The sequence below is a fragment of the Dufourea novaeangliae genome, unplaced genomic scaffold (genome assembly GCF_001272555.1).
Source record: "Dufourea novaeangliae isolate 0120121106 unplaced genomic scaffold, ASM127255v1 scaffold28, whole genome shotgun sequence".
In the NCBI taxonomy this organism is placed as follows: domain Eukaryota; kingdom Metazoa; phylum Arthropoda; class Insecta; order Hymenoptera; family Halictidae; genus Dufourea; species Dufourea novaeangliae.
The window spans coordinates 966,292-987,443 of NW_015373917.1; the positions used below are offsets into that span (position 1 = coordinate 966,292).

The 21,152-nt window shown below is 42.0% G+C and overlaps 1 protein-coding gene across 1 annotated transcript in view; it reads left to right on the forward strand.

Moving 5' to 3' along the window:
- Positions 1–16,927, forward strand: part of LOC107194239 (cadherin-89D) — a 28,956-nt gene extending 12,029 nt beyond the window's left edge. Inside the window, 15 exon segments of the mRNA XM_015583830.1 lie at positions 178–306; positions 3,420–4,383; positions 4,938–5,096; positions 5,830–6,007; positions 6,308–6,575; positions 8,167–8,470; positions 8,867–10,590; positions 12,003–12,215; positions 12,675–12,763; positions 13,045–13,128; positions 13,205–13,273; positions 13,449–13,652; positions 14,296–14,499; positions 15,780–15,947; positions 16,549–16,927. Of these exon segments, the coding sequence (XP_015439316.1) occupies positions 178–306; positions 3,420–4,383; positions 4,938–5,096; positions 5,830–6,007; positions 6,308–6,575; positions 8,167–8,470; positions 8,867–10,590; positions 12,003–12,215; positions 12,675–12,763; positions 13,045–13,128; positions 13,205–13,273; positions 13,449–13,652; positions 14,296–14,499; positions 15,780–15,947; positions 16,549–16,927 (5,136 nt within the window).
- Positions 16,928–21,152: the final 4,225 nt, after the last annotated feature.

The window sequence follows — 21,152 nt, forward strand, 5'->3', positions numbered from 1 at the left end:
AAAGCACAGGTGAAAGTCCGTGGTACGGTCGATATATGTTTGGCTCTAAGGAAAAACGCCGCACGTGACAATTTCAAAAAATTTGAATTTATGTATTTTTTATGATTAATAAAATTTTTTTAACGATTTCTCGTTATGACTACGTCATTGTCGGCTACGTGCCACGATGTGTTTCAGGACCGCGGCGTCCCCGCCAGGACCACCAACACCACCGTGAGAATAACGATCGTGGATAACGACGATCTCGATCCCATGTTCACGCGGGACGTGTACAAGGCGAAGATTCATGAATTTTATCCTATGCCGGTAAATATGAAGTTTGAGGAATATTGTGGAAGTCTAAGTCGTGAATGCAATTTCACATCTTTCCATAATTTTAAACTGAAAGACACACATGTTGCTTCGACTTTCCATAAGGTTATAGGCAACTATCATCGATGTCGTTTTACATCATTTCATAATCTGACACAGAATAATTCTAAAGGTAGATATTGCTGCGGTTAATGGGCAGGTGTTTAAAACAGAAATGTTGAAGTAGCACATACGACCAGTATTTCTGTAATTTACAGCGGAAAACTGTTGATTGATATTCTAATACAGTTTTCCTACAGATCGTATCGTTCGTTTATAAAATTTATAACTTCCCATGTCAAATGATTTTAATTTCAATTATTTATAGTTAATTTAGATTTGCATTAATAAATGATATTTATTAGCTAATCTTGTAGCTTTAGACGAACACATTTAATGCAATTAATCTTAACAAAAAGGGTAACTTAAATCTTTACACGTGTTTCACATTGAAGCGTAACTTGTGCGTACCTCCCACGAGACTCATATTGAGGTTAGTTGTGGATATTTTATGTTGTACGTATGTTTTACTTACGAGCAATCCCTGGGTCCATAACCTGTTGAATTGGGAGGTTGAATGACACAATATCTAATCTTGTAGCTGTAAAAAACACATTTAATGCACTTAATCTTAACATAAAAGTAACTTAAACTTTAAACGTGTTTCACATCGAAGCGTAACTTGGTGCGTAGTAGAGCAACCACCACAAGGGCGCATTGATCGCTTGGCGCGAAGTTCAAATCTAACAATCTTGAAGTTTATTTTTATATTTACTAAATAATACTATTTCTTTACTTACTAAATATTAGATTATTAGATTACACTTAACAGTAGATTGTATCTATTAATCTAATACACTGCGTGGCATAACTAGAAAACCAACCTAAAATTTATAATCCTTATATATGGTGGTTAAAATAAAAATGAACCACTTTTTTCTAGGGAATATAATCTATCCGTTTCTCAAGAAACATTATTTCTCAACACGATTTCAGACATGGCATATTTGGCTCGTTTTTATTTTAACCACGATCCATAAGAATAGAAACTTTTGAAGTGGTTTTATAGTTATAGTTATGCTACGCAGTATATTTCACAAAAAAACTAAACCGTATCCTCAAGTATCATAAAATGCCCAAGAAAAAAAATAACAAACGAATTTTCTTGGAATTATTATTAGTTCCCCGGATAATATGTAGTCCATAATACTTCACATAGTTCGTCTCGTGCATTATGGAACTCCATCTGAATACATTTATCCAGTCGTCGAGTCACGGAAGATTAACCGGAGGCGTCCGTATAAATTCGAAGTCGTCGAAGTAAGATAAATCGCTGGAAAATCGGCGTTTCGATGCGTTTCAACGCGGCTTCGTAGCGCGTCGAGGTGCTTTCTGACCATCGTTCAGTCGAATCGGGCGCGTAATCGGGCTGCATAAATCTCGAGGAAATGATTCGCGCGACGAGGATCGCCTCGAAAGTCGAACGGCCATTCACGTCGTGATAAATATCTCCTGCGAATAGTATCGCACGATCGTGTATCCCCCAACGATCGAAATTTATACCTCAAGGTTCTCCGCCTGAAGAAAGTATTAACCTCTGACATTCGCCGTGAGCGTACGGATGTGGCACAGCCTGGATCCCGAATGTCGCGCGTACCAGAAAACGACGCGATGTCGCGACGAACTACACCCCTAAGGCCTACCGTCCATTAACCCTCCGAGCACGGAAACATGGTTGACACAGAACAAGTTGACGTTCAAAAGAGTAAAAAGGAAACAAATCGAAAAAGTGGTAACTCTTTTGTCTGCTTATTTTCAGTCCAAATTTTTAAGATTCAAAGATTGCGCGCACAACTACACTTGGAGATTTTAATAACACAAACAGTTTACCCAATGGGGATGCGAAAGTAAAGAAACTTTGAAAGGGAGGCGATGAACTAGAAAAGCTTAGGAAACTATAGTGTAGATTGGTATCATTTCGTGAACACATGTTGCGTCCACAACAGTACTCAAAGGGTCGAATACCGAGTTCGGCGACATATTGGAATCGAGTAAATTCATTTATACAGACGGAATGAAAAATTGATACCGGCGGAGACGTCGGGAATCGAGGAAACGATGCGCCTCGATGGCCGCATAGAAAGTTCTCGGGAGTTCGTTTGTTCCGTAATATGCGACTACGTTCGGCGATCATCAACCGTCGCGCATTGACGCGGTCATTGCCGGCGGATATTCTCGATGCAAGTGGTCGAAGACCGGCTGTTTCGCGATTGCGTAATAGATTAATCTCCGCCGGTGGGTTAATTACGACTGGTTTTCCACGGTTTTTACCCTAATAATTTCCTGCACGAAATTACAAGGTGTTTTACGTGGTTTCGACATCGGACACTTGATTACCGTTGACATATTTTTTTTCAAGTGCCTACTTCACCAATTTTTTGTTATGATTATACAGGCGAATGGTAGTTGCTAGGATTACTGTCTCGGCAAACGTTTGATTATTCCAATAGGATTAATTAATGGGGACAAGGATTTTTTCTTGATATTTGCATGGTATTCATATATTCTTAGCAAGGCAACTGATAAAATTTCTAAAGCAACTCTGCATCAATAGGTTTCAGATTTTACGTTACAACACGAAATGTTTCATTTTTATATTTGCCAAATGACAGTTCTTAAGCACATATCGTCATTGTGACATTTTATCATTCTGAAGGACAAATACGATTTTGCGATATACAGAATATTGTCCCATATTGTCTACTAACGCAGCTAAAATTGTGATTGTTAATTAAACAGTAAAAATACAGTAAAGAAAAAGGTAAATTTTTCACTACGAAAACAATATTGAAGAGAAAAAAGCAAAATCGATGTAATGTAGATTTAAATTTAGGTTTGGTAGCTGTAAAAGTCGCCTCTAATTCGTCTCGTCACTTCCTCCTCATGTGCTCTGGTCTCGAGGAATTAAACTATATTCAGTAATATGTAGATCCATTCTTCGATCGATTGCTCAATTCTCAATCTTAATATTAAATGGCACATCTTCTATCCAACTCTCTATCCAACAGGAGTACCCGATCTTCACGCAGATCAACCTCACGACCCCGATCCAGGCCACAGACTGCGACCGGGACCTCAACGTCCCAGTTCGCTACGACATAATATCCGGCAATGAGCGCGGTTTCTTTCACCTGGACCCAAAAAACGGCACCTTGTTCATCAAGCGAGCGATCAACCTGGACGCTGAGAAGAATCTACCATCGAACACCTTCGCATTACAAATCCACGCGTCACAAGTGGACAATCCGTTAAAAACCGCGGGCGCCCGTGTCGAAGTAGAGGTGTTGGATCTGAACGACAATCTGCCCGAGTTCGAGGTGGACCTGTACAACATTAGTATTGTGGAGAACCTGCCTAACGGGTTCAGCGTGTTGCAAGTGATCGCGCGCGACAGAGATCAAGGGGAAAATGGTCAGTTCGATTACGAACTACAGGACCCATCCGGCGCCTTCTCCGTGGATCCAAAATCAGGTTGGCTGACGGTGAAGGATCAGTCGGTCCTGGATCGCGAAAAGAGGGACCACCTGCGGATGAAAGTTCTAGCTATCGAAAGGAGACCTAGCGTCGTCCTTGGAGATGATTCTCGAAGAGCCAATGGATCACTGGTGGATGTAGAGGTTACTTTACTAGACGCCAATGATAACAATCCTATTTTCGTACCTGGGAATCTGTATGAATTGGTCGCCAGGACCGACTATAAGGTGGGCACCGTGCTGGGCCAGGTCCACGCGGTGGATGAGGATCTAGGTCCCAACGGGATGGTCAAGTACAGACTCCAGAAACCGGGTAACTCGACGACTCGTACGCCACCGTTTCATGTGGACGAGATCACCGGTATGATTACTGTGGCAGAGAGTCCGATTCAGGAAGGAAGACACGCGATTTTCGTGGAGGCCGCGGATCAACCGGCGAATCCGAGCGAGAGACGATTCTCCCTGGCTGTGGTCACCGTTGATGTTTTCCGATCGAACGGTGAGATTTTCTGTAATCGAATTGTGCAACTGGTTGTCCTTCGATAAACCTATTCGTGACTCTGACATGCTTCGCTCTCATAAATGATATCTCTTTGAATGCACGGGGTCACGAGACTGTAGAAAACATATGTACGTAGTACCAAGAAACGCGATTTGTCGACCGTGGAAATCCATACTTTGTGTCTCTGGGGTATTCGTCAAATGTAGCACAGATATTTTCCATACAACGTCTGGAATTTTATCGCAGGACATCCCAGCAACAAGATCTGAAATATTCTTTCACCGACTTTCGATATGCTACCGAAGTAGAAGATTTTTTACTGCAATTGAAACCGTTCCAATTTTTTTTTACATATTGCCTATGAAATAAAGTATGTAGGAAGATATACATCATTTTTGTTACGTGAGATAGGGAATCGTGACGCATTTTCTTACAGTGTAGATTGCATGGCTTATTGATGATTCCATGATTATGTTTCCATGAAAATGTTGGTGTGGATTGTTTTAATACACTGGAAATTACGAACGGAAACGAATTTTCGCGTGTCACAGGTCCAGAGTCATTGGAACCAGACTTTATCGGGGCTCCTTATGAATTTTGGGTCGGTGCCAATGTTCCAGTCGGCACAAGCGTCGGTCAAATCCGCCTGAACGATGCAGTAAAGACAAACGATTTGATCTATGATCTCCTTCACAGCTACGAACAAGGGGGTAAGTTACTACAAAGGTAATTACTTAATTAACGCTTGTCGTGTTGTGATGCATTGGTTGACTTTAATCACTTATAAAGGTGCTGTTTGCTTTGCAGTTCATAGCAAATTTGTATTACACGTGTTCGTACAGCCAGAGAACATTGAAAATAAACGCTGTATCACACATAATATTGTTTTACACAGCTGTTATACATATTTATTTAATTCTTGTTGAACACAAACTGGCGTACGATACGCCCGAAAATACGAGATATGGAAGCAATATTGTATAAGAAATATACGTCGATCTATGATTTGCAGATGTGAGTTTTGTATTGATATGGATGGAAGCCGTACGGAATTTCTCCAACAAATTAGGAAATAAACTTTTCTATTTTTCTTTAAAAGGATTTTAGGATTCAAGGCTTTAGGATTAAACCTATGTTGATTTTTTCATAAACAATTTATTTTACCCTGTTACAGGGTAAAATGAAGGAGAGAGAATTATTTTAGATACTATTTCTTATTGACTCACCCTGTATAAATAAAAGGAGACAGACTATCCTCCTACTCTACTACCTCTCGACTAACCAGGCGCGATAGATCCATCAACTGTGCCTGGCCAAGCTGCAACAGGCCCCATAAGCTTGCCCCTCAAATAGGCAACCTTAATTTCCATGCATTAGCCGCGTGAAATCTCTTTCCCCTCATGCTAATACGTAACACATGCTGCATACATATACGAATTTCAGTTCCGTTCGCGGTGGAGGAGCGCTCCGGAACGATCACCGTCGTCGAGGAGATCGAGCGGTTCGACCGGTCTACGTACGACTTCGAGGCGGTCGTTACAGACGAGAGGCAGCTAATGCTAATCACCAACGTCTCGATCCATGTGGTCGATCCTAACGATGAGAGGGGTATCTTCACGAAGTAAGTGAAACGACCGGCTATGGTTTTTAGTCGTACATTTTAACTAGCATGAGGTGAAACGCTGGTGTAGATTGTTTCACCTTGTAATTGGGGATAGAAGATCGATGATGCTGACAGTTACTTGCTCTTGCCAGTTTACTCTCACTAGTGTAGTGGCATTACATTCTTTGTACATGGAATAATTGGAGTACTTCGAATAGGTTTACAAGGGGCGTTAGTCGAAAGGACACGAGTGAACGAAACCGCGCTGGAAGTAGTTTTATGTTTGCTTATCCTAACCTCGATGGCCGTTGATTGCAGGGGAACGACCACCGCTCCATTGGTCTTCCACGCCAAGGAGAACGTTCCTGGCACGTACATCGGGCAGGTGCTTCCGCAAAACAGCACCGCCGGCACGTCCACCAACGTGGGCACACGGTTTTTTATCGTCAATCAGCAAGACGTACCCGATATCTCGATCACGGAGGACGGGGCTCTGTACGCGCCGCAAGGCCTCGACCGCGAGACCAGACAGAATTATAGCATCACCGTAATTGCGGAAAGTCCCCGAGGGGTCGGAGTTTTCCAAGTAAGTTTCACCCCTTCCCACTGGGTAATTAACCGTTTCCCATACTATCATCGAGAACGCTTTATCGGCCGGGCGTCGCGACGAGACGAAGACCGGGGTGCGTCGAACTCGTTAAGCGAGACTCGAGGGAATTCCTTTACGGATTCGAGTCGCGGGAAAATTGATAGAGTCCGTTTGTCCTTTGAGACAAAGGGGCGTGGGGTGTTTGGGGACGTGACGGTGCTTCGGTTGTTTTTGCCAAGAGAGAAATATGAACGTAGTAGGTGTGAGCGTGGGGTGGAGATTTTTATTAGAGTATCCGAGGTTTAAAATGTTGGTAAACGGATATCTAATTAATTAATTTGTTGTAATTAATTGGGAGAAATATATAGAAGTTTTATGTGGAAAATTTCCATCTCTGTCTAAAAATCAACTTTCCAAGTGATTTCGTGAATATCAATGTTTTCTCCCTTGAAAGAAGTGTAATACATACTTTTTTATACGTATAATCTCTTTCATCACTATTACGTAATAAACAGGAATAATGCACATTTGTTTCTTTCGAAATTGTTTTTTTTTACGTATTTCATTCACTTCCATAAAGCTGTAAACAGTGGACATTTGGATATTAGTTCAGGGGAAAAATCTGTTGACAAGCCCGAGGTATAATGCGATTCGAGTTGCCGTTTATATTCAAATTTCTACCCTTGTGGTCAGTTCTTTTCGCTATAACATTTGGAAGATTTGTGGAACAGCCGAGATAAGAAACACGAATTCTCTCTTCAGTATTTTCGTGTACACAAGCGTAATATTGGAGTGTCAGCCTCATAAATTCGTTCCCAGTTTTCACTGTAGATTGTTCCATCTATCACGTTCGAGTTACAGACATCTATTTGAAGTTCTAGATGAAACTTGGATGTGCACAGTTTAATCTGCATTATTGAACTAGGAAATAATTTCGCACTACATTTTTTTATTTTAACGTCAGCAGTAGAATTTTCGATAATGACATTGCAATCTCTCTAAAAACATTTGAATTCCGTGGCATTAATTTATTTAAGAAACGTATTACCAGAAGTAATATATTTCGCAATAAATAAATATATCGAAACAAAACTGATGTGAATTTTGTTATGCATATTGATTTCCATAACAGAAAAGTTGGACTCTATGTATAAAAGGTACTGTTTAGAAAACCTTGACCTGGTTTTTCGTTTTTTTGACAATTTTATTTTGTTCGCTGGTATGTTTCAATGGTATCAATGTTGTAACGAATTCGTCCATATTTTTTATTTGACAATAGCTGTCCGAGATGCGCTCGTGTGTAACGTATTTGCAGACGCGAATATTTGTGAGTGAAACATTGTATGAATTGGAAAAATAGTGGGAGATATTTTATAATTTTTAATGTAAACACTAGAAAGCATAAAATGACAAACATATCGAAAGCATATCGGAAATCTTAAATAATTAAATATTTACCTGTTTAAGTATTGGGTAAATATTATTACAAGAGAATTTCTCATAAATTTCTTGTAATGTGTTCAGTTCTCCAGAAACGCAGCAGACTGGGTACAGAATAATTTTCTGAAAACTAAGCAAACTTTTTCAGGTGACTGTCATTGTTATCGACGAGAACGATCATCCGCCGATGTTCACGTCGTCCTTATACGAAGGACGAATTCTCGAAAACAGCCCCCCAGGGACGAAAGTCAACTTGTCAATTCCTATCGCAGCCACGGACCAAGACGAAGGTATCAATCAAAACTTCGTCTTCAGTCTTCACGGTCCAGGGAATGAGCTTTTCCGAATCCATCCCACGACTGGCTTAGTCTACTTCGACGGGATCGATGATCGTACTCTGGACAGAGAGGCGAAAGCGAACTACACCTTCAAAATCGTTGCTAAAGACAATGGTAAGCTCCTAAAATAGACCTTAAAAACAAACGACAGTTGCACACCTTTCAACATATCTAACTACTTTCTTTGCCCAGAAGTTGAACAGTTTTAAATGCCTACGGTTGTAACAGCAGAACAATAATTACATAGGATCATCTTGAAAATAATCTTCTGTTGCCCTTTACCACCGAACTTTTCGATCAGATCTTATAAATGACTGATCACAATCCACAAACTCTCCTGTTCATCACCTTATAAAAACAACTGAAGGAATCCTACCGATTTTACAAAAATAAGTACAACAGTACCTCTAACACGTTGAATCGACCATATTTATTCCCCGCCAACCCAACAAACCATATAATTCCGTCATGAGAGTGATGTACCTACAGCTACTCGTGTATTGTTTCTAGGAGGGCTCACGTCGGAATCGGAGCTGAGGGTATCAGTGACCGACGTGAACGACAATCCCCCGAGCTTCATCAGAATGATCGTCCTGCCGGATCAGGGCGTTCGCGTCTCGAACGAGCCAGATACCGAAACGCCTTTCGAGAGGAACGACGTGTTCGATATGAGCAGCGAGCCCGTCGCCGCCGGAACCGGGTCCCCCAGCAGCCGTCGTTCGCCCCTTCTTCTCGTGCCGGAAAACGCGACGATCGGCGCCCCGATAATACGCTTGCTAGCGGAGGACAAGGACGAGGGAGGGAACGCCGCGATAACGTACACTCTGGGGAACGAGACGACTTCCGGTGACGACGTACGATTGCGAAGGTTCGACACCACAAGCCGAAGATATTTCCACCTGGATCCAAGGTCGGCCGAGATATCGGTCGCCAGAGGACTTCCGGCTGAGAGGAGCATACGTTTGTTCGTTCTGGCGAAGGACAGCGCCGGCCTATCCGACAACATCACCATCAGGATCCATGTGGTGGACGTGAACGATCATCCACCAATCTTCGATAAGTCCTGGTACACGTTCGACGTGTCAGAAGGCACCTATGCGGGCTATGCGGTTGGCACGGTTCGTGCTGTTGACTCTGACTTCGGTACCAATTCCAATGTCAGCTACGAACTGGTCTCCGGCAGCGAGAACCTGGAAAATCCTCAGAACGATTCGAGGACATTTGATGTAGCACCCTACGAAGGGATCATCAGAGTTAGTGGGGTGCTGGATAGGGAGAGTATGAGCACCCATCGTCTCGTGGTCATAGCCAGAGACAATGGGTCCCCTCAGCTAAGTTCTACAGTGGAGATAGAAGTGAATGTCCTGGACGTAAACGACAACGCACCTATGTTCTATGGTTACGACGAGACCGAGAACGACGAGTTTGGGGACATTCTACCTGTCTACCACGCGTCCATCTTCGAGAACAGTCCTGCAGGCAGTCAAGTGATCAAGGTGCATGCCAATGACTCCGACTTCACTGGAAACGGGAACGGTTTGATTCTCTTCGATCTAAGCCATCAGGGCCAGCCTGAGAAGCAATACTTCGCCATAGATAGTAAAGAGGGTCTGATCACGACGATCGGGAACATAGACTACGAGACCCAAAAGATGCACCGTCTGCTGGTGACCGCTAGCGATCTAGGATCACCTGTGAGCCTGACGTCTACAGCAGTGGTGCTAGTCACAGTGTTGAACATGGATGATGACCAGGACGAGACTAGTAACGAGGTACCGAGGACCCCCGCGTTCCGACATCGGTACTACGAGGTGGAGATCGAGGAGAATGTTGATATCCCTGTTGAGGTAGCTCAGCTGGACACGATCGACGGCCATCAAGGTGATCATATAAGATACAGCATCGTCGCCGACGACTCGAACGCCAGGGAACACTTCTCGATAGATCCGAAGAACGGCTCGCTGTATCTGACGACGGACGCGGACAGAGAGGTGAACGATCGATACGAGGCCAAGGTCAGAGTAGACAGGGTGAAGATTGGTCGCGGGATACCCGTGATGATTTACCCAGTTGTCGGTGAAAGGCTGAATGGTCTGGCGCCTAACGAGGCCAGGGTCGTTGTCAGGGTGAAGGATGTTAACGACAATGCGCCCAGATTCAAGTCAAAGGGCCGTCCCATCCTCGCCGCGATACCGAGCACTGCCCATTATGGGTATGAGGTCGTCAAAGTGGAGGTACGTATGGCCACGCGTGTATTCAACGCGGGCCTGTGTCTCCGTTTTTGCTGTGTGCGTTTCAGGCCTCCAAGTAACCCCCAGGTTTTAATTCATTTCGGTTCTCGTGTCGCCTCTTACATTTTTTTCCTCCCCTTTCATCCATTCCGCTCAGAAGCTGTGGCTTTCTTACCCTTCCTTTTTTCTTCACCGTTTTTCTGCCGCCCCACCCCCCCGCTACCCCGCTCTCTTTTGCTCACCCCTATTTCGTGTGCTGTATGGATGAGTCTGTGTGTATATACTGGGCAATGGGCTCGCTTTCTGACTCGCTGGTTAGTAATTATCGTGCGTTTTAGAAACTACAGAGACGGTTCTGCGTGAACTTGTAGCTCGGTGAAAAGGGTGAATTACGGAGCGGAGTCGGGAAACCGACGTGGAAAGGGTTCGCGTCAAAGTGGTTTCACTATACAGGGAGGAAACTACTATTAGTAATAACACAGAGTGGTTTTGATATTCCAGTACTGAGCCACCGGCTGCTTATGTTGCTTTGCAGTAATATCAATTTAGGGGGCGTATATAGGGAAATGGAAACTTTATTCCCGCTTGGTGTTGAGAGGGAGAGAGAGACACAGAGAGACAGAGAGACAGACAGAAACGGTTCTGTGCTTTTTGTTTTGTGGAAATTTATCCTCTGTATTTTATCTGTTTTATTTTCCAGTGGAATGAAAATTCTTCCAGTATCAATTCCACTCGAATAAACAGTTAGGCATTTTTCGTTTCATTTATCCGATTGATATTTAGGCTTTTTTGTGGGATAGATTTGTTTTTAAGTTCGTATCTGTGGTTGAAGCAGTGGCATTCTAAGCTTTTGTGGACCGAGTATAATGGTGAAACGGCAGAGTCGATCAATACGTACCTTAAGGGTGCTGTGCAATTTATGGAAAAGTAGAGATGTTCAAACGAATTGCGCATTGATTCATCCGAACACATTTTCATTATACTTTCAGAGTAAGTGTGATTTAAAATTCAAATGATTCGGATTAGTATTAATCTGCTGTTTTGTGTTTCGCTCAATTCGGTATTTTCCTTTGTTTTTACCAAATTTTATCCAGTACTCGAAACATTCTACAGAAATATAGTATTGTATATTGGAACATTACAATTGCTATAAAGATTTCTTAAACCAAAATCATTTTATTGTATATTATTTTGAGTATTATTTCTTTTGCCAAATCTGAAATACAAAAATAACATAAAAATTCATTATTTGAAATTACTATTATTTCAAATAAATCGATAATATTTATATTTTCAAAAAACAGTAAAATTTGCCCGGGTCTGGTTGGTGGACTTGTATCGTTTTGGAATTCATGACTTCAATTCTCCCCACTTCTGGACCAAGGTAAACAAATAATGCAATTAATGATCCGCAGGCGGACGATCCAGACGAGGGAGCGAACGCCGAGATCCGGTACCAGATTCTTGGCCGGGAAGACGCCCCACGGTTTGCCATTGACCCACTGAGCGGTCAAGTACGGTCCGTGGCGAGTTTTGGCCGTGACGCTGGACGCGTTTTCGGCTTCGACGTCAAGGCCACCGATAGACGGGGCGCCGAGAACGGACGCAGTAGCATTGCGAATGTCTTTGTAAGTCCCCCGATCCGTTCTGTTTCGTCAGACAATTTTAATTATACTTCTTTTTGGGGCTTTGTTTCCGAGTTATTAACTGTTGGAGTATTAACCACGTTTTTATTAACACCCTATATGTAGTTAACGGTATGATACCGAATCTATACTACCGATTCCAACTCCAAATTATCGCAAATTATGATATCGGAAACATAATCGATAGGTACCTGTTTGATACTTGTATGAAAGTATCGGTAGCCGTTTGATAATACACAAATGTACCGATACCCATTTGATACCTTTCGAAATTACAGATCAACGGTGTTAGTTCAAACTGTCGTTAGACTCGAGATCGAGTCACAGCTAATTTCCCCCAGCCTTATCCCTTCACACGTTCCGTAAGATGGAAGTTCCGTCCACAGTCCGCTTTGTTCACTCCCCCACACCCCTCCATTACTCGACGCTGTTTGCCCAAAGGTGTACGTGCTGGATGACCAGAAACAGGTCGTGATGGTCGTTGGACGGAGACCGATGGACCTGGAACCGCAGCTCGAGAACATCACCGCGTGAGTATAATGGAGCACGAGTTAAAATAGTTTCTAGGTACGGTTGTGATTGTTTCTGGTTACTGAACGGGGTTGAATGCGCGGTATTATGGGAAATCTGTGGATTCGTTCGAGTACGATTTATTCTATTCAAGCATTTAGGACATGTACGTATGTGCATAGTTAACATACATAACTTAGAATTCAGAAAAATATAAAACTTATTCGAGGCTTGAATTAAGTATTCAAATTTAATACTGTAATATTTTCTAAAAATAATCAGTACTATTAACTTCATTTAGGGTACTGCAAAATGTGACTGGTTTGGACGTTCGTATCAGAAAGTTGGAGCCACACATTGAAAAGAATTTGATTGACACCATGTCGTAAGTGAAGTATACTTTATTTAAGTTAGAAAGCAAAATAGAGTTTCACGATGTGACGGATATCCTTTGCTTTCAGCACGGATGTCTACCTTTACGCCATCGATCCTCATTTAAATGTCATGATAGATATGGATACCTTGCACAAGTAAGTAGCGAAATGTTCTTATCTGCCGTCCCGCTTTTCCTAATTTCCTAATTCTTCTTAACTGTAGGGGAAAGGTGTTTAAAACGATCTCTTTAAGGCGTAATTTAAATAAAAAATAATCTAAAACTAATTTCGTCCATCTTTATTTAATGTGCGCGAAAATGTGCCTTTTCAGCGTCTTTCACACAAAGAAAAAGGAGATCAAACGTGAGTTGAACGAGTTCGGTGTCCTGGAGATCGCCGGAAATTCCCCGCGTCGTGGTAATCAACGTTACCTGTTGTCCACCCTCGAAGTGGGCGTCGTGGTGCTCGGATGCGTCATCTTTGTCGGCGCTCTCGTCACTGCCCTCTGCGTTACTTGTGTTCGCCGAAATAAACGGTACGAGATGCACGATTTTCGCATGATCCAGCCTTCGTCTGACTAATGTTTAATACGTTGATCGTCAAACTGGATGCATAAAAATTCTGTTGAAATCAGAAGCTCTTTTTAACTCTAATTCGTCCCTTTTGTCAACTTGACTGTGTCTGCGCGTACGTGTGGCTCACCGCTGAGCTGATTGGAATTCATTTAACTACTAATATCTCGGAAATGGAGCTTCAGATTACAAAACAGTAAAGAACTTTTCGATTTGTATTTGCATAAGGAATCTGTATACTGCGGATATTCCCATATTTTTCGTACACCCTGTATACTCCAGTAGAATTTCACTCAGCATTCACTACTCCAATTACACGATCAAATGATACATATTACGATTAAAAAACTCAAGGTGACCATCGTATAGCAAAATTTAGGTAATTATTACAGTATATGCTCTTCATAATACTATAAAACTGTTGTTTTAAACATTTTTTCATATAACAAATAGTTTACAAGTCAGGTATCACCCTGTATATCACCTGGAAAAGATTTTTCCGAAAAATCCATTCGATCGGGGTTGGGTGTCTGGTTCGATACCCAACGTTCCCGACTCACCAAACGTCCGTTCTGAATTCTGGATTCCTGAATTTTCGTCCATCAGTCGGAAACGTCGGCAGAAAGCAATGTTCTCGACGACCAGCCCGATTGGTTTCGCATTGGCGGATCCGTCCTCGTCGTTGCAGAAGCCGTCGCTCTTCCCGACCTTCGTCGACGGCCTTCACTACGACCCGGAGCCGTTCTGCACCGACATGCCCAGACGACAGAGCATCTGCGAGCACGGAGCCAACTGTGCTCGCTTCCACACGTAAGTCCAATAATCGACGGCGTGTCTGTTTCGTTAGGGCACCCCCGACTCGTGCTTATAGGCTGGTTCATAAGAGCGTTAGATCGATATCCGGAAAAGTAATTCATATTTTTCAAACATTCAAAAACAGGCTCATTGTAGGTCTAAAACTCGGTGCGTCATTATAGAATGACTCCATCAATAATTTTAATATCGTCACAACGGCACTTTTTTCTGTGTCTTGAGATTAGTAGCTCTACCGACTAGAAAGGTGACTTCACAAAACGAATTATCACACTAATTGTGAAGTTACATTTTTTTCGTACAATACTTTAACTTTGGAGGAAACGAATTTCTAACTCGTGTGTCTGACAAATATTGCTTAATTCTACTTCTATTCAAGTAATTTTAATTTGACTTTATATCAATAACAATTTGATATTAATTAATAATCGAAAAACAATTTGATCGATAAAAAACTGGTACTAACGTCACGGGGAGTCCTAAAGAGAGGGTTCCTCGAACGCACACTATTTTATACACATTTATCCTAAAAAAATTGTTTTTGGGAAATAATTTTGTATTTATATGTATATTTATAAAATAGGATGATATTATAGTTAAGATAAAATTCTCTAACTTGTCGAGGAACTCTCTCCCACCTTGAGAGTTCTAGTGTTAAAAAGCGATAACTGTTCGAAGGCTCTCATAACTGCTCGAGGTTCAAATAGAGCTTGAAATTCTAAAGCCACTGATATTTGTTTCAACCGCATATGGTCATTAGTTTATGAAATATTTACTATCCAGTGCCGAGGCGCCTTCGAACACTCATCGAGGATATTCTGCAAAGCGTGTCTGGCTACGTACGGCCTTTTTCACTGTGCCAGTCTACGTGTTCAAACCCGGGCCGATCGATTCTCCATAAAGACCGATAAATTCCACGTGAATTCGTGGCTATCCCAGGCCTCCGCCCCGGTCCAATGAATAATCGCAACGAGAGAAGGGGATGGGTCAATCGCGGATTCTTCCCCAACCATTTTCCCCCGTGGAAATATCAGCGAGCGCAAACTACGGGCGCGGAAAGTAGCCGCGGCAGCCGAGGAATTAAATAAAACCGCGACAAGTGGGGAATGCATTTATTATGAAAGCATTCCCCTCACACCCTCCCCCCCTTCCCAACCGCCCAGTGGAGGCCGCGAAGGTCGGCTGTGGCGGGCAATATACCGGGTATATTGTATCAGGGAATTTCCATATCTTTCGCGGATCTGTCGATGCTAGAGAATCGGGGGTGGTGGTTGCAGGATGGGCGGCGGTAGTAGTAAGCACGGAGGGAGGACGAGAGGGACCCCGAAAGGCCTCGAGGCATCCGCGACGTCCTTGCATTCCAGCGGTCAGGATTCTGGGATCGTGGCGCGCGCCTCCTGCCACTGCAGTCACTCGTCGAGCCCCTCCAGCGGCGAGAGCAGCAAGTAAGTCGAATTACTTACGAAGGGGATGGGGGGGAGGAGGTGGGAATCGAGCTATTCGTGCTATCTAAATTGAAAAAAAGTGTTTCGGGTGCCAGATCGATCGACCATTCTTAACCGCGGCACGGCATCACGCCGGGTGACGCGTGTGTGTATGTGTGTGTGATCTTGGGTGGACGGACGGAGAATTTTAACCAGGGCTTGAGGATCCACCCCGGAGCACAGTGGTTCAGTATCCGAAAATCCGGGCGAGAATCCCTGAAATACGAAATTTCTTTTAAAGAATCCTTACGTCGTCTATGTATTGAACTCAGACAGTTGGGGAATAAAAGACACCTGTTTGAAGAGGTTTATGCCTACTTATATAAATTACCATAAATTACATTAGAGGTCCAACCTAGGCGACCGTTCAAATTCGGCAACCTTTCCCTATGTCTTTCTGTTTCTACGCTTGCTAAAACTGCCGATGGATTCTGGACACCAATAGCTAATAACACCAAATGTAACAGTTTCTTGAAAAACAAATAACGACTTACTCGTTGGCCCAGCCAATATTTAAGACAATTTAATTCTAGTTGAATGCACCCTCCTTTCTTCTTCACAGTGGCTACGAAGACTCTCTGAAGTCTTTGCAGCGCCGCGAGAGGGGAAACGACGTGTCACGTGGAAGTCACGACACCTCCAGCATCGTCGGAAGACGCGCGAATCAGGCCAACACTCGGAGACGACAACGTTTCAACTCGTTATCGAACGGGGAATCCGTTTATTCTCATGAGATGACGTTGCAGAGGGAGCAACGTTGTTGTGCCGGGACCGAGAAACGCCGGAAGAACGAGGGGCACACGCGCGAGCATCGCCGCGCGCATTCCGAGGCGGAAAACAATATCACCGAAACAGTGATACAAGAGCATCCCGGAACCGAGATCACGCTGTCGAGCTCGCTGCAGAACAGTTCGAGCATTCACGGTGAGCCGCTTGAATGAATTTTGAATGAATTTTTAAATTTGGAATTTTCGAATTTGGATTTGGAATTTCCCATTATACAATTTGGAATTTTACTATCGGAGGATGTGCCTCCAAAGGGGAGCAAGATAATAGTCTTCCTGGCCATGAGTTTTCTTATTGTCCATAGCAATTCCTCGTGCAGGCTACCTGTACTTCGCCCGCTCCCTCAGAAGGGATGTCTCTTCTTGCACGATCTTTCCAGTGTAACGAGCGATACGATTAATTTCCTTCAATCATCCATGTTGCGCTGCGAGTATGGTTTTTCAGCACTGCTGGTTTTGTTCCTGCTTTGATGAATGACGTTCATCGCTTGCTGCATGTATGATGATTCAAAAGTGAGTTGACGAATTAAGGAGACGCGATGTGGGATAGTCAATTACACGACGAACTTTCTTCTTTAAAAAGAATTTCTGAGGGCACAGAAATGTTTGATATTTAAATGAAGAAAAGAGATCGTTCTCCGCTCTACAATAAACGATGTAATTATCAGAGTCACCTGGATAAATTGACCATTTTATAATTTTGCCTGCTTTCTTTTTATAATTACATAAGCTAAATTTAATATGAGTATATATTTTTAGTGGACAATTGTTAATTACAAATTCACTGTAAACACCTTGACATTGTGATTTGATTTTTCGCAAACAAAAAAAAACGTATTTTGTGTTCTGTGGCTCTAATAATTTGATCACTTATTGTAACTACTGATATCACCTTAGAAATATCACGCAGATGATAAGAGAGAAGGATTTCGTACGACTGATAAGAGTTATAGGGTTACGTTTATAAAAGTTACCAATAACGTTGTGTTAAGATAATGGAAAAACGAAGCGCCAACCAGGAGCAACGCGTTCTCAAGTCGCGGGGTTACTTCCAGTTTCACTCGAATATTTGTTTTTCACGCAGAATGTGTCATCTCATTACCAAAGTACTCGTCATTATTTCGAATGCCTTATTTTCATTCTTGTAAATACGCGAGAGGATTTATTGGTACTTTGAGGATCGTTATTATTTTTTCTATGGTACAGACAATCATTTATCGTGTAGAAATGTACTACCGAACATGTAAATGCTTGTGTACAATAGGGTGTACATTTTGCGTTGAACGTGTATGAATATTGTGTATTCGAACACTGCTGTCATAGTACTCCTTTTATATTTTTATGTACCTAATTCTAGGTTTATTAGGTGTTAAACAAGATTATTTCCATCGACAAACTTTGTAACTGGAATTTTCAATCGTCAACTGTGATCTATGGAGAAAATTGTATAAAGTTATATGCGGTTTTAAGTATTTAATTGATACAGGGAATTTAGACAATTTTTGTAAATAATAATGATTGAGTTATTTTTTAGAGAAAAGAGTGGATGCAGAATTTCATTCAATAATTTATTGTTATCTTAAATTGATCTTGCTTCAAGATACGAGTAGGATAAATTGAATTTAATTGAACATAGTTTACTCATAGAAATCGTATGAAGAAGAAAATACGTTTTTTTTAAAGAAAGTATTTTTTTTTAAATTTATTAATTTACATATTATTGATTGTTTAATTATTTTCCAGTGTTTCAAGTTTGTCCATGAAAAACAAGTACTTGGTTTAAATTTAGCTGCACTTGAACCTTGTGAATACACGAATTTTCTAACGTTCGCTACTACTTTCTATGAATATGTTTAGTATATTTAAACTCACTGTAAGAAAGTGTAACATATGTATGTAATAATGCATAATTTATATCACGGACCGGACAGGTCCGTCAAAAAGTATCTGTGTTAATAAATCGTTAATAAATGCAATTGATTGTAAGATGGCGTCTCCGATCGTCGTCGTTTTCAATGCCATTGTCACCAGCTCCAAAGGACTCGGTCAGATCCTCTGCCCTAGAACGTGGCTCAATCTTGGTCCATGTTGTAATAGATTCAAGGCCCGTCGATCGACGATATGTATATCGGTGATGGGACCAGGAATCTCCTCGCACGATTCATTTGATCGTAATTAAAACACCCACGCTGATTTGATCAGCTGGCAGAGAGATTCCTGAGACGCCGTAGCACCAATGGGAATTGCGATCTGTCACGGCCGGAGGTCACCTTTCGTATCAAGGACACGGGACATGTTGATGAGGTATTCCATTCGATCGAGTTGTCCGAAACAATGAGGTAGTAATACACCCTGTATAGATGTATCGAAGCAAGTAAATAGCTAGCAAGTAATAGACAAGGCAGAAAGGTTTTCAGCCCCTGATAACATTATCCAATCGCGTAGTCTTGGATACAATTAATTTCTCGGTGACGTTCAACAAGTTCGCCCTTTGTATGGCGACGCAGGGAAACTACGCGAAAATTCGGTCATATCATTGAACGTGATTTTCCCATCGGCCGTGTTACGTACCGCGGCGGAAGAACTCGGCCGAAGAAGGAAAGGGTCGTGAAGAATGGGCCACAAGACGGGAAGCAGCGAGAAAACTAGTGTTACGGGGGTCGTTATGTGCAATGTGTGCTAATTCTTCGGAAGGCCCTCATAAGAGGCCGAATAAATCATCGGTAAATGGGTTAGGTTGTAATTGTTCCACCCACATATCGGTGTCGGCGTTGTCGGAAGGTGTCAGGGACGCTCCACGCTACGGCTGTGACTACGATCGTGTAAAACACATGTGCGCCGGCGATCTCTATTAGACCTGGCGGTAATTTTCATAAACATCGCGATTTCCATTTACGGTTGGCCGAGTTTTTGCGAAATGCACAGACCGCGTTTCGGATGCTCGCCATTAATTGGAAACAGAGCGGTAACTCCGTAACACCAACACGGTCGCGGGGATGATAATAAAATGAGGACAACAATCATAATTTATTGTCCCGTAGCTTGCAGTAGTTTTAGGTCTTTGTGAATTACTTAAGAAAATGACATTGTGCATAAAAATCAGAAGTATGATGATAATCAATTGATCTTAGTTTCAATTTGTACGAATTTTGATTGATTTTTAATAGTCAGATTAGGTCACTTTCCATAGGATACGGAAATATATTGTAACTTATAATTAAGTTGCAGTTTTATAGAGGTTTATGAGCTAATTTAGAGAAATTGAAATGAAAGAAAGATTTATTTATTGTCTTAACGGCTGTGTGAGATTCCAAATAACGTAGAAACTATATTAAACGTTAATAAACCAATAACATAACAATGTATAGAGAATTTTAGATAATAATCGTGCATATTAATTTTAGAATAAAAAATATAGAAAAAGCGAGAATTCCGGAGATACTTATTGATATCTGTACATGTTTGTGTATTTTACTCAAACAGAAAGAACCCATTTCAAAAAATTCAACGCCTTATGACACGATCTAACATCTCTTAACTGAAGTATTCGGGCGAAAATGTAATTTAAAATTTGACAAGCGTAAAATCTCCACGTTACTGGAGTACTGTTTCTTGTGAGTCATCTTGAGTGTTCTCTGAACATCCTATAGGAACTAAGAGGAAAGAGCAAAAACACCAAGTGAAAAGTCGTGCGGAAAAGACAGGACTCGCCAGGACGGGGATCGTGGTGCAACAGATCGTAAATCATTTGCGAAGGACAAGGGGTCGATAGCTCGAAGGTGATTTTCGAGGCGAATATCACTATTCGGGCTAGTAATTGCGTAGAAATTCGATGGGAGGTGTGATTTATCGAGGGCTGCACGACGAAAGAGTGAATGGGAACACCGTAAGCATTTGGGGAACTTCTTGACTCGATGTTAAAGAGGAGTTCTGGGGGGTTATAAATTCGCCCGGTTCCGTTTAGACTTTGATGTATGAGTGCAAGCAACTGCGAACGTAAAATAAATAGCGCGTCTATTTCCGTCGAAGTTTCGGGGGACGACGGTGTTCCACGGCTACCGATCGATACACGGAAATACTTAAATCGTATTATGATTCGAAGCTGTCAAATTAAATAAATAGTCCCTTGAATTTAATTCACTTAAACGCTTTGACAGTTGTTTTCATATTATAATAGCAACTGACGTGAGTAACCGAACCAAAACATGGGAGCGTGCATTAAACCGATCGAGTTTAAATGTGTGTCCGAAACAGAAATTGAAGAGCTCATTATTCATTGGTGCAACTGTAAATCATTTGAGCGTTGTCTACCAATACACGATATCTTCAATTAACCAGCGTGTAAAGTCACGCGATTGGGCGTAACTGAAGATTAACATCG